General features: G+C 63.7%; 1 protein-coding gene across 1 annotated transcript; it reads right to left on the bottom strand.

The window, feature by feature from the left end:
- Nucleotides 1-685: 685 nt before the first annotated feature.
- On the bottom strand, nucleotides 686-9,594 carry ASNS (asparagine synthetase (glutamine-hydrolyzing)). Its single transcript, XM_052000911.1, has 11 exons — nucleotides 9,155-9,594; nucleotides 6,246-6,483; nucleotides 5,342-5,527; nucleotides 4,953-5,054; nucleotides 4,142-4,269; nucleotides 3,693-3,819; nucleotides 3,358-3,464; nucleotides 2,917-3,017; nucleotides 1,800-1,881; nucleotides 1,544-1,699; nucleotides 686-982 (listed from the first exon to the last, which is right to left on the bottom strand). The coding sequence occupies exons 1-11, from the start codon at nucleotides 9,401-9,403 to the stop codon at nucleotides 773-775; spliced, it is 1,686 nt and encodes a 561-aa protein (XP_051856871.1). The 5' UTR covers nucleotides 9,404-9,594; the 3' UTR covers nucleotides 686-772.
- Nucleotides 9,595-12,865: the final 3,271 nt, after the last annotated feature.

The following is a 12,865-nucleotide window of genomic DNA, read 5'->3' on the forward strand; positions in this document are numbered from 1 at the left end:
ATGCCCTCCCCCACCCTTCCCTCCTGTGGTGCTTTGCTGCCTGCCCCCTGCCCCCACCCCACACTTCCCCCTGTATGTTCCGTGCCCAACACAGGTCAGGAGGCGGTTGCTTGCCCTCTATTGGGGTAAAGGCCTCTTGGGAACCGGCCTGGGGGACACCGAAGAGCGTCACTGACGCAGCTCTAAAAGCTGGACGCCGGGAGTCCCACGAGAAGCACAGAGGCCGGTGGGCTTTGAAAATGGTGATTTTATTATATACTTTTTAAAAGTACAAAGTCCGGAAGATTTGTGATTTCTCATACAATCCAATTTCTGTTCCAACGGAACAAGTTTCTGCAAGTTGCCCAGTTCAGAAGGACTTCTTTTTTCATTGTTGCCCTGGTATAAGCTCAGCCCAAGCACAGTGGTGAAGGATGGGGGGGGAGGGGAGGAGGGGCCCGGTTCTGTAGCCGCCCCCAGAATGCCCAACTCTGAGACTGATTAGCCCTGACGCGCAGGTCCCGGGGCCTGCCTTGGGTCCCCTGAGGGCCAGGCTTCCTCCGCCCCTTCCACCCCGCCCCCCCCCTCCCCCCCCCCCCCCCGCCACACCATGGGCAGCATCCTTATCCACCATAAATCAACTATTACACGTCCTTAGAACCTTGCGCAAGGGAAGCGCAGAGAAAGGAAACTGGGAAACAGCCTGTTTGGCATTTGGCTGAAAACTTTATTGGGCCGGAGGGTACAGAGCGGGGAGGGCCCCGCCCCCCGCCTCCCAGGAGCCCGCCCGGGGCTACTCCTTGGCCGCCGACTTGTAGTGCGCCAGCGTGCGGGCGGAGGGGTCGCTGGCCTCGATCCACTTGGGCATCCAGTAGTGCGGGAGCCAGTCCGCTCGCCCGGGGTAGTGCTTCTCAAAGAGCTGCCGGTAGTAGTAGCCCTCCTTCGTCTTCGGAGTGTTCAGGGGAAACTTTTTGGCAGCGTTCTCCAGCAGCGAGTCAGAGACCTGCCGGGGAAGCCAGGGGGGGCTCAGGGCAACGCCCGGCCGGGAGAGGAGCCGCGGCCCCCGCTCGTGGGGCGGGAGGAGCCTCTCTGACTACAGCGTTACAGGGCGGACCCGGCGCGCGCGGACCCAGCACCTGCAGGCCTGGCCAGCCCTGTCTCCGCCCGGCTCCCCACGCCCCCGAGCGAAACAAGCAAACCGGACAAACGCAGTCCCTGCCCAGGCAGGGCCCTCACTCTGGCTGGCCGCCCCCGGGAGTCACAGAGAACTCCAGGCACTCAGGGGCAGAAGGGCCATCCACAGCCCACCAAAATCTCCAATGGCGGCCTGCCCTGACCCGGGCCAGCGCTGCTCCTCCCCCCTGCCCGACCCGGGCCAGCGCTGCCCACCCTCCCCGTCTGACCCGGGCCAGCGCTGCTCCTCCCCCCTGCCCGACCCGGGCCAGCGCTGCTCCTCCCCCCTGCCCGACCCGGGCCAGCGCTGCTCCTCCCCCCTGCCCGACCCGGGCCAGCGCTGCCCACCCTCCCTCCCTCATGTTTCCCTGGAGATCCCAAGCCCAAGTACCTGATGCTCGATGTGCTCCTGAAGGATGGTGAACCAGGACTTCTTGACAGAGGTGAGGCCGTCACTGAAGGCTTCTTTGGGCCGCCAGAGGATCTCTTTGGGCAGCAGGTTGCAGTCCTGAAACGCCTCCCTCAGCAGATGCTTCTCCACCCCGTTCTGGAGGGAGAGAGACGCTGACTCCCGGCCCTTGTCCGCCCTCCTGCCCTACCCTGGTGGTGGGGGGGGGGGGGCGTCCCCTGCAAGCCCGGGCCAGTACCTTTGGGATCCGCAGCTCTGGGGGCAGGGACAGGTAATAGGAAGTAAATCTGTGGTCCAGAAACGGGACCCGCAGCTCTAGGCTGGAGAGAGAACAGAAGCGGGGAAAGGGCGCTGCACCCCCCAGCCCCCACGCCTCCTCCAGGCCCTGACTAGCTTCTAACCGTGGGACAGCCATGAGTTACGGTCATCTGCTGCTGGGGAGGGGAGGGGGCAGCCACTGCCCGTGGTGGGGGCTGGGCGGAAGAGGCTCCCCTTCCGTCCCTGGAGTCCCGGCTCCTTCCCCACTGGCTTCCCACCGGCCCGGCTCGGAGGCCAGAAGCAGGGATGGGGCCCCTACTGTGCCCATGTGGCGCAGTAGCCAGGGCCACCAGCAGAGGGCCCTCCCCCCCAGCAGGTCTCACCTGGGCCAGCGGACACAGGACAGTCAATTAAGAAAGCCAGTGACCGCCCCCTGCTCCTGGTCTCCTCCTCCCGCCCCTCAGACACTGCCCCCCCGGGGGCGGGGCTCCAGGAGCTCTGGTGGCCTCCTCCCCCTGGCCCAGGGACATCCTCATTAAGGCCCCCGGAGAGCGCCCCGTCCCACACGTCTCTGCAGGGACTTTATGGGGCACGGGTCTGGGAGGGGGCGGCCCAGGGGGCGGAGCACAGGCCCTGGCGCAGGAAGATCTGGATCCCAGCGCAGCCTCAGATACCTACCAGGCCGGCCGCTGGGCAAGGCCCTTTCCCTGACTGCGCTTCCCCAAAGACTTACCGAGGGCTGGCAGAGACGCCCCCTGGGAGGCGGAGGCACCGGGCTCAGGCCGAGGGGCCCCTCCCACCGTCCAGGACCCAGATGGGGGGAGCCTCGGGGGTCCCACCAGGGCCCTTCCCAGGGGAAGCTTCACCCCCCTACCCCCGACGCCCCAACTCCATCTGCCCGAGGCAGAGAAGGAAGGCAGCCCCCTCCCCCCCAGGCAGAGAAGGAAGGCAGACCCCCCCCCAGGCAGAGAAGGAAGGCAGCCCCCCCCAGGCAGAGAAGGAAGGCAGACCCCCCCCCAGGCAGAGAAGGAAGGCAGCCCCCCCACCCCCACCCCCGCCGCCTGTCCGAGCGGCCCCCCCCCCAGGTGCCTGCTTACCCATGGGCCGCTGTGGTCCGGTCTGCACGCAGCACGTCAAAGAGGTAGAGCTCCTTCAGAAGCCTCTCGCTCTCCTCCTGGGCCTCCTCGGCCGACGGCGCCTGCGGGGAGCAGAGTCTGAGCTCTTGCCCAGGAGGGCCCCGCCCCGCCCCCCTAACCCCCCACAGCTTCTGCTTTACTGGGGGGGGGGGGAGGGAGGGAGGAGAGACAGAGGGAGGACTCCGAGGCGGGAGGAGGGAGGGAGGAGCCGAGGCAGCCGCTGGGACACAGCCTCAGCTCTGAGCCCCCGGCCCGAGGGGCAGCGCCGGCGCCTCAGAGGGAGGGCCCGAGCTGCCGTCAGCCACTCTAGGCCAGGGGCCGCCGGCGCCCACCCCCGATCCAGGGGCTGAGGGAGGGCCCGGGAGCTCGGGGCTGGGGGGGAGGGCCGGCCCACCGGCTCACCTGGTGGAAGTAGATGTAGCCCTGGGTGAGCTCGTCGGAGCCTTCTCCCGAGAAGACAACCACGCTGTCCGTGTTCTTGCGGATGTACTTGGAGACCAGGTACATGCCTGGGGGGGGGGCGCAGCCCGGGTCAGGCCGGCCCCCACAGCCCGCGTGCAGGGGGAGGGGCGGGGCTGGGGGCGCGGGCCCCGCCTCTTGTGTCCCCTCTGTGCGCCCCGGGCCGGCGGGGGCTCTCTGCTGGGGGCGGCGCCCGGGACTCCCCTCCCCGGCCCGAGAGCCCAACAGCTGCGCCCGCCCCCAGCCCCGGTCTGGCCGCCGCTCGCCATTTTACGCACCGACAGACGCTCGGACTGTGGTGATGTCGTAGGTCTCCAGGGTGAAGATGACCTTGTCCAGGGCCTGGAGACCCTCCTCGGAGCTGAAGAGGACCTCGTGGTGCTCGCTCCCAATGTGGGCCGCCACCTGCAACGGGGAGCCGGGATGCCTGGGGGCCGGGAGGGCGCAGCTCGCCGGCAAGAGGCAGCAAGGCCAGCAGGGGGCAGACAACTCGGGCAGCGGGGGCAGACTCGGCCAGCAGGGGGCAGACAACTCGGGCAGCGGGGGAGAGACTCGGCCAGCAGGGGGCAGAAAACTCGCGCAGCGGGGGAAAGACTCGGCCAGCAGGGGGGCAGACAACTCGGCCAGCAGGGGGCAGACTGGCCAGCAGGGGGCAGACTCGGCCCTCCGCCCAGCAGGGTACCGTGTGGGCCCTCCCCCTGCCCCGCCCCGCGCCCGCCCCGCTGACCTTCCGGGCGGCCAGCAGATCCGGGCTGTCCTCCATGCCGATGGCGAAGGTCTGGAGCGGGTAGGAGACCTCGGCCTCCTTCAGCTGCTTCAGGAGGGTGGCGGCCACCAAGCTGGAGTCCAGACCCCCTGAGGAAGGGAGCGCGGGCCGTGGGAAGAGGGCGGGCGGGGGAGGGGCCAGGCGGAGGGGAGGGGTCAGAGAGAGGCGGGGCAGGAGCCGCTGGGGGCGGGGCAGGGGCCCAGTTACGGAGAGCCGGGATGGGGGAGACAGAGGGGGCGGGGGGCGGGGGGCCGCGGGGCCGACTGGATGGCAGGAGGGAACCCCGAGAGCCGGGGCAGGGTCTCCTTCCTGGGCCAGGCGGGGGCACTGGGCAAGAGCGTGGCTGAGAAGCATGGAAGGGAGGGAGGGGCAGGTGCTGACTCAAATGATGACTCAAGCAGGAGCGGCTTGGAAGGCTGAGCAGGAGGTCTGCCCCGGGGCCCCGGGGAGCCAGGACTCCGCCTTGCTCTGAGGATGCTGCGGCCTTCCCCAGGCTGCCCGTGCACTAGGCGCCCCCCAGGCCCGGCCCTAACTGGAGCCAGCCTGCCCGGGGCTTCAGCCGCAAGGAGAGGGGCCTGGGCTTTAAGGGAGAGGCAGCCGGCGTCCCGGCGCTTCTCGAGGGGCCGCAGGTACCCAGGGAGAGCAGCCTGAGCAGTGAGCGCAGGGAGGCCCCGGCCTCCGCCTCCCTCCTCTAGAAGCAGAGACCCTGTGGCCCAGCCCAGTCCTAGCCAGGCCATCTGCCCCCCCCATCCCGTCCCGGCCGCCCCTTCACCTGACAGGAGACAGCCGATGCGCCGGTCAGTCATCAGGCGCTTCCGGACGGCGCGGTCGAAGAGCAGCCGGATGTTACCCTTCACTGTTTCAAGATCCAGGCCTGGAAAGAGCAGATCAGGTGAAGGGAGCGGCCCCACGCACCCGAGGCCCCACTCAGCCCCTCCCCCACGGGGTCAGCCTCCCACGCACCCGAGGCCCCACTCAGCCCCTCCCCCACGGGGTCAGCCTCCCACGCACCCGAGGCCCCACTCAGCCCCTCCCCCACGGGGTCAGCCTCCCACGCACCCGAGGCCCCACTCAGCCCCTCCCCCACGGGGTCAGCCTCCCACGCACCCGAGGCCCCACTCAGCCCCCTCCCCCTTCGCCCCCAACCCCCACAGCTGCTACCTGAAGAGAGCTTCTCCAGGGGGTCGTAGAGGGCATGGAGGGGGGCGTCCCGGCACTGGTGGAACTTCACCAGCTCCACAGACACCACCTTCCCATTGGTCTTCAAGTCCAGGACTTCGTAATGGCCGGGGGGGAAGGGGGTGATCTGCAGCTGGGGGGCCGCGGGGTGCTTCAGGTTGACCAGGCCTGCGGAAGCGGGGGTGTGAGGACGGCGACCCCTGACTCTCAGAGCGCCCGTGCGTCTCTATAAGCGCCAGACAAGGCACCCGCCTCCGATGGTGGGGGGAGGGGGAGGTTCCTGCTGCCCCAGGCCCTGGGACCTCGCTTAGCCACGGTGCCCTGACCAGGACGGAGGGCAGCAGGACCCTGGAACCCGAGCCCGCGGGGCCAGGCTGCTGGAGCCACACCTAGGCCTTGGCTGGCAGCCCCTGCGGGGAGGAGGAGGACTGAGAGGAAAAGCCCCCCCAGTTCTGCTGGCCAGGAACCCCCCCAGGTGAATCAGGCCCCCAGCTCTACGCCTGGGACTCGGCCGCCTCGGGGGGCCCATTATCTGCCGTCATGCGGACCAAACAAACTTGAGCTAGCTCCTGGGGGTCTGTCCCAAACGCTACCCCCTGAGCCCCTGATCTGGGGTCTCGGGGCAAGTAATGAGGGTGATGTGGTGAAGGCTTTACCGGGATTGGAGGAGCCACATGAGGCTCAGAGGGCTCTCCCAGCCCTGAGGGGCTCCGGGGGGCTCCTGGGGCCAGCCTTGCCTTGAGGACGGGCCGGTGTTTGGGCGCCCGCCTTCCTGTCTGTCCTGAGGGGTCCGGCGGGCCCTCCACTGGGCCCCGTTCCCCGCCCTCCCCCACACGCATGGGCGCACACAAGCCCCCCCAGCCAACATTTCCCATCCCCCCTCTACCTTTGGCTTCAGAGCACACGGCCAGAAATCCTTCATCCGTCAGCGTTTTAAACAGCGGCCGGACGCCAAACGTGTCCCTCCCCAAGAACACCTTGCGGTTGGCGGTGTCCAGCAGGATGAAGGCGAAGACGCCGTCCAGCATGGGGGCCGTCTGCTCGATGCCCCCTTTGTTGTAGAGGTGGAGCAGGATCTCCCCATCGACCTGTGTCTGGTACTCAAACCCAAAGTGCTTCTGCAGCTGCGGGGACACGGGATAGAAAGGGGGACGTCGGCCCAGAGCCCGCCAACGGCCTGCAGATGAGGCTGGTCTATGCCGGCCGCCCCCCACCCCCACCCCTGCAGGAGTTGGGGGCAGCCGCCCCCGCGGCCCAAGCTCAGGACAGCCACCACGGGCGTCTGACTGGGCTCCGGTGAGCAGGGCCTGGAAGAACAGCAAGTCTGCGCAGGCCTTCCCCCACAGGTCCCGCGGTGGCTGGGGGAGCCCCAGTGACCAGAGCCTGGGGCCTGGGGTCAGGAAGCACCTGGGTGACCCTGGGTAAGGACTTAACCTTTATCTACCCCAACTGGAATATGGGCCCATGTAAAAACTGCACCTCCTCTGCAGGGCTGCTGTGAGTGTCATCCTAGGGGACACCCGGGAAACAAATCTGGCAAGTGTGAGTCAGCTCCGTCTGCCTTTGGTATGCACGCGGTATGTGCCACATAAATGCTTGTTCCCTCCTCTCTGCCCCTCTGTGGCCAGCACCACCCTCCAGGGCCTCCTCAAGAGCCCCCTATTGCCAACAAGGGGCTGAGCTTGATAGAGTCGGGTTAGGGTTAGGGTTAGCGTCAGGAGGCATTTAGGGTTAGGGTTAGGGTTAGGGAGCTGAGCTTCCAGGAGCCATTTCCTTTCCCAGCCCCCACCTCGGGCACAGAACTCTGAAGGCCTGAAGGCTGGGGAAGGAGCTCACAGATTCAACTCAGCCATTTCTAATCGGAGGATACTGAGGAGGAAGGGGGAAAGGAAGAGAGGTGAGTGGAGTGGAAAGGGAAAAGGGAAGGGGGCAAGACAGGAGGGGAGAGAGAAGGGAGAAGGAATGGGAAAGAGGAGTAACAGCAGGGGAAGGTGAGGGAGAGAAGAGGAGGTGAGATGGGGAGGTGAGAAAAAAAGAAGGAAAAAGGGGAAGGGGAGAGGGAGAGGAAAGGGGAGGGGAGGAAAGTGGCAGGATCAGTCTGCACCTAGAAGCTCTCCAGCCCACTGGCAGAGAACAAAGACAAGGAAACAGCCTCAGGACTGCCCGTGGCACCTCAGGGAGGGGCTAAGTAAGAACCTGTGATTGGGTCTAGAAGGGGGTGGGGTGGGGCAGTGGCCTCCAAGACTTAGTGAGATACTGATGAAACCAATCAGCTGTTCGGGGTGGCTGAGGGGGACCCCAAGCCAAAGGTCCCACCCAGGCAAAGCCAGAGCCAATTCAAAAGCCCTGGGGAGTAAATTCAATCCCGAGGACCTAGGGGAGCTCCATGCAAATCCACTCAATAAATATTTATTAGGTATCCATAGAGAATGTGGCAGAAGCCAGTCCTTGCCCTCAGGGAGTTTATCGACAAATGGAGGAAGATCATTAAAACAACTGCGTGCAAAGTAATCTAAGGGAGATAAGAAAAACGGGAAAAAGAGAAGGGAGGGAAAGCACTGGAGTTAAAGGGATTAGGGAAAGCTTCCTATAGATATGGAGATTTTAGTTGGGACTTTTAAGAAACTACAGGCCGGGAGTCCTCAGAGAGGAGAACAGCTGGGGAGAGAACATCCAGGAGGCCTCCTTCCCTGGATCGAGGAGAGGGGTGAGAAGACTAGAAAGGGAGGAGGCAGTGACAAAGGGCTTTGAATATCAATCGAAGCATTTGGTATTTGTTCTTGGAGTGGAGAGGAAATCACTGAAGTTTATAGAGTAGGGGGGTGACATGATCAGACCCATGTTTTAGGGCTGAATGGGGAAAAGCTTAAGGTAGGTAGACCACCTCTTCCCGCCCCCTTCCAATAAGCTATAGCAATAGTCCAAGCTTTGAGGGTCAGCATTAGGGGTGGAGGCAGGGTCAGAGAAAAAAGGGGGGGGGTGCTTTTTGAAATCCTAGAGAGAATGAACAAGGTGAAATGGTCTAGAGGTGGGAGAAGTGTAATAGATCAGAGATAGGGAAGTGATATAGATCACAGAGAGAGAAAGGTGAAATGGACTGGACAGAGGCTGGGGGAGTGAAATAGATCACAGAGATGAGGTGAAATGAACTGGACAGAGGTGGGGGAGTGAAATAGATCACAGAGACAAGGATATGAAATGGACTGGACAGAGAGGTGGGAGAGGTGAAATAGATTATATATATATATATATAGAGAGAGAGAGAGAGAGAGAGAGAGAGAGAAGTGAAACGGACTGGACAGAGTGAGGGAGGTGAAATCCATCACAGATGTCTAGAAGGTGAAATGGTCCAGAGAGGTGGGGGAGGTGAAATAGATGACAGAGATAGGGAGGTGAAATGGATTGGACAGAAAGGTGGGGGAGGAGAAACAGATCAGAGATAGGGAGGTGAAATGGACCAGAGAGGTGAGGGAGGGGAAATAGATCACCGAGATAGAGAGGTGAAATCCACCACACGGACAGAGGGTGGGGGAGGTGAAACAGATCGCAGATAGGGAGCAGAAATCCACCACAGATGGAGGCAGCGGAGGTTTCATGCACAGGCTTTGGCACCATATTTGGCACTCAGTTGGGGGCCTTGGATATTCGGAGGGGGAGGGGGAGGGGCCAAGGCAAAAACTGAAGCCGTCTCCCCGGGAGGGCTGAACCTCTCCCCCCAGCCCCCGGTCGGGGGCAGGCGAGCCGGAACGTGACCCCAGCCCCCGGGATATGCCCGGGCCCCTCCTCACTCCCCACCTGCCGGTGGTTGTAGATCTCGCCGTTGTAGCACAGCCACAGGGAGGGGAACTTCTGCAGGCGGAGGGGCTGCATGCCGGACACGGGGTCCACCACGGCCAGCCGGTGGAAGCCGAAGCAGCAGTTGGTGAAGCCGTGCACATTCTCGAAGCGAAAAGCGTCGGGGCCCCGGTGGGCGACGCTCATGGCGCTCAGGTATTGCGCCGACAGGCCCTCATCGCTGCCGAACAGCGCCCAGATGCCGCACATGGCGGAGCCTCAGTTTACCCCGGATGACAGAACTCTTCCGGACCGCGCGCGTGCAGCGAAAGTGTCTGGACTAGATCACCGCCGGGCCGAGCCTCCGAATGAGCAGAGGCGGACAGGACAGAGGGGCGGGCCGGGGTGGACCCGGCCCACCCTCCTTCAGTCTCGGCCAGGTTTCCGCCCACCACTCCCTGGCTCCACCCCCTCGTCCCTCCCCTGCCACTGCCTGGCCGCCTGGGGGTCTGATGCAATGCCCGGGCCCACGTGGAGACTGCTGCAGAGGGAGCGCTTCCGTCAAGGGAAGATGACGTAATGGAAGTTCTGCCCAGTGGCGGGCCCCACCCATCCAGGAGGCGCGTGCGTGGCCGGAAGTGAGAGTAGGCTGTCGAGAGACCACTTCCGTCACGAACTTGACCCCCCGATCGGACACTAAGTGTCCCCAGTAATTCCCTAAGGGACCCCTCGCGTTCCAGGTCTCCAGTATAGCGCCACAGGGCTCTGCCCTTTGCCTTGGGCAGTGTGACTCCTCAGTCAATGGCCAGGCTGACACAGTTCGTAACCCTTGGGTGCGAATAATCACCTTCACAGGCAGAAGGGGCGGGGCTTGGACCAGCACCCGGTCTAGGAAAGATCGGGGGTCTTAGCGGAGTACAAGCTTTTCTCTGTGGGCCGGGGGTAGCTGAAAGATCCCAACACCCCCCGCCCCCCAGCCTCTTTGGACTGCGGAAGATGATTCAGGAGAGACCCCCTGCGGACCCCACCTGCCCTGGAGGGTCTGAGGAAGAGATGAAGGCGTGTCTGCCCTGAAAAAAAGGAGTCTGGGGGCCGGAAAGTTGAAAGAGGCGCCCAGGAGCCTCAGACTGGGGCCTGATCAAAGCATCCCTGAGAGCTGTCCAGCGGCTGAAACGGGCTGCCAACTGGACTCGCTTTACAGCCTCCCCTCTCCCCCTCTTCCCTGGGGGTCCTCAAGGCTGGACGCTCCCTCCCCCTCCCCCCGGGGCTCCAGGCAGAAGCTGAACACGCGTTCCCCTCTTTTCCCCTTTCTCCTCTCCTTCCTGGGGAGTCTTTGGGCAGACCCCACACACACAGTCACGGGCCACCCCTTCTTCCTCTGTAGATCGGCCCCAGCTGCTATCCCAGGACCCCCTGGGGTTCCGGATTCTGGGATTAGAACCAACCGTCTGCCTCCACGTTTTCCTCTTCCCGCCCTGGGGACCCTCCTCCGGGGCACCTGTTTCCGAGAAAGCCTTTGATTTGTTCCTTGGGTTTAGGCGTGTGCCGGGCTCCGAGCCAGGCCGCTGCGGGAGGCTGATTTTATGGTTAGAGGCGGGGATTAGAACCCGGGCGGGGCGGGTCTTCCCTGATTCTAATCAGCTCCTCTAAGCCATCAAATTAGCAAATCAAAGGCTTCCTTAGAAACTCGGTTCCCTCAAACCGCCCGGTTACCTAAAGTGGAAATGTGCTCCGGAGGCTGCCGGGAGCCCGCTGAGCGCCACTTTCTCCTTTACAAACCGGCCTGCGGGGAACAGGACCTTTGCCTCTGGAACTAGCGATGTCTAAACCCGAAAATTGTTTGGAGACGCCTCCCAACGCCAGGCTGGAACCCCAACAATATTTGGGGGCTCGGCTTCGCTTCGAAACCCCAGAAATATTGTTAAAGAAAACCCAGACCAAAAAAATAAACAAAAGAAAGGACAAATAACGTGCTTCCACCTGCATGGAGCCTCCCTGGGTTCTCTCCGGAAGCGCAGAGCACCTGTTCTAAGGCCCTGCAGAATGATTTGGCTGTCTGCACTGCTGAGGAGTCACCCCGCAATTGTGCTGCTCCGGACTTCGGGCTTCCCCCTGCTCGCTTCACTCTGCCCCGGTTCATGCGAATCTCCCCAGGATTTCCTGAAATCGGCCCCCACCCCATTTCTTACAGCGAGATCGTATCCCATCACAAACTGAGCAGAGGTGGCTCCAAGACTTCTGTGCTCACGCTTCCCCCTAAGTCTGTGACACGGAGGGACACGCGGTTCCCCCAGGTCTGTGTCACAGGGACACGCGGTTCCCCCAGGTCTGTGTCACAGGGACACGCGGTTCCCCCAGGTCTGTGACACAGAACACGCGGTTCCCCCAGGTCTGTGTCACAGGGACACGCGGTTCCCCCAGGTCTGTGACACAGAACACGCGGTTCCCCCAGGTCTGTGTCACAGGGACACGCGGTTCCCCCAGGTCTGTGACACAGAACACGCGGTTCCCCCAGGTCTGTGACACAGGGACACGCGGTTCTCCCAGATCCGGGGACACAGAACACGCGGTTCTCCCAGGTCTGTGACACAGAGGGACACGCGGTTCTCCCAGGTCTGTGACACGGAGGGACACGCGGTTCCCCCAGGTCTGTGACACAGAACACGCGGTTCTCCCAGGTCTGTGACACAGGGACACGCGGTTCCCCCAGGTCTGTGACACAGAACACGCAGTTCTCCCAGGTCTGTGACACAGGGACACGCGGTTCTCCCAGGTCTGTGACACAGGGACACGCGGTTCTCCCAGGTCTGTGACACGGAGGGACACGCGATTCCCCCAGGTCTGTGTCACAGGGACACGCGGTTCTCCCAGGTCTGTGACACAGGGACACGCGGTTCCCCCAGGTCTGTGACACAGAGGGACACGCGGTTCCCCCAGGTCTGTGACACAGGGACACACGGTTCCCCTAGGTCTGTGACACAGGGACACGCGGTTCCCCCAGGTCTGTGATACGGAGGGACACGCGGTTCTCCCAGGTCTGTGACACGGAGGGACACGCGGTTCCCCCAGGTCTGTGACACAGGGACACGCGGTTCTCCCAGGTCTGTGTCACAGGGACACGCGGTTCCCCCAGGTCTGTGACACAGGGACACGCGGTTCCCCCAGGTCTGTGACACAGAGGGACACGCGGTTCCCCCAGGTCTGTGACACAGGGACACACGGTTCCCCTAGGTCTGTGACACAGGGACACGTGGTTCCCCCAGGTCTGTGACACGGAGGGACACGCGGTTCTCCCAGGTCTGTGACACGGAGGGACACGCGGTTCCCCCAGGTCTGTGACACGGAGGGACACGCGGTTCCCCCAGGTCTGTGACACAGGGACACGCGGTTCCCCCAGGTCTGTGACACGGAGGGACACGCGGTTCTCCAGGTCTGTGACACGGAGGGACACGCGGTTCCCCCAGGTCTGTGACACAGGGACACGCGGTTCTCCCAGGTCTGTGACACAGGGACACGCGGTTCCCCCAGGTCTGTGACACAGGGACACACGGTTCCCCTAGGTCTGTGACACAGGGACACGCGGTTCCCCCAGGTCTGTGACATGGAGGGACACGCGGTTCTCCCAGGTCTGTGACACGGAGGGACACGCGGTTCCCCCAGGTCTGTGACACAGGGACACGCGGTTCTCCCAGGTCTGTGACACGGAGGGACACGCGGTTCCCCCAGGTCTGT

The sequence above is a fragment of the Antechinus flavipes genome, chromosome 5 (genome assembly GCF_016432865.1).
Source record: "Antechinus flavipes isolate AdamAnt ecotype Samford, QLD, Australia chromosome 5, AdamAnt_v2, whole genome shotgun sequence".
NCBI lineage: Eukaryota > Metazoa > Chordata > Mammalia > Dasyuromorphia > Dasyuridae > Antechinus > Antechinus flavipes.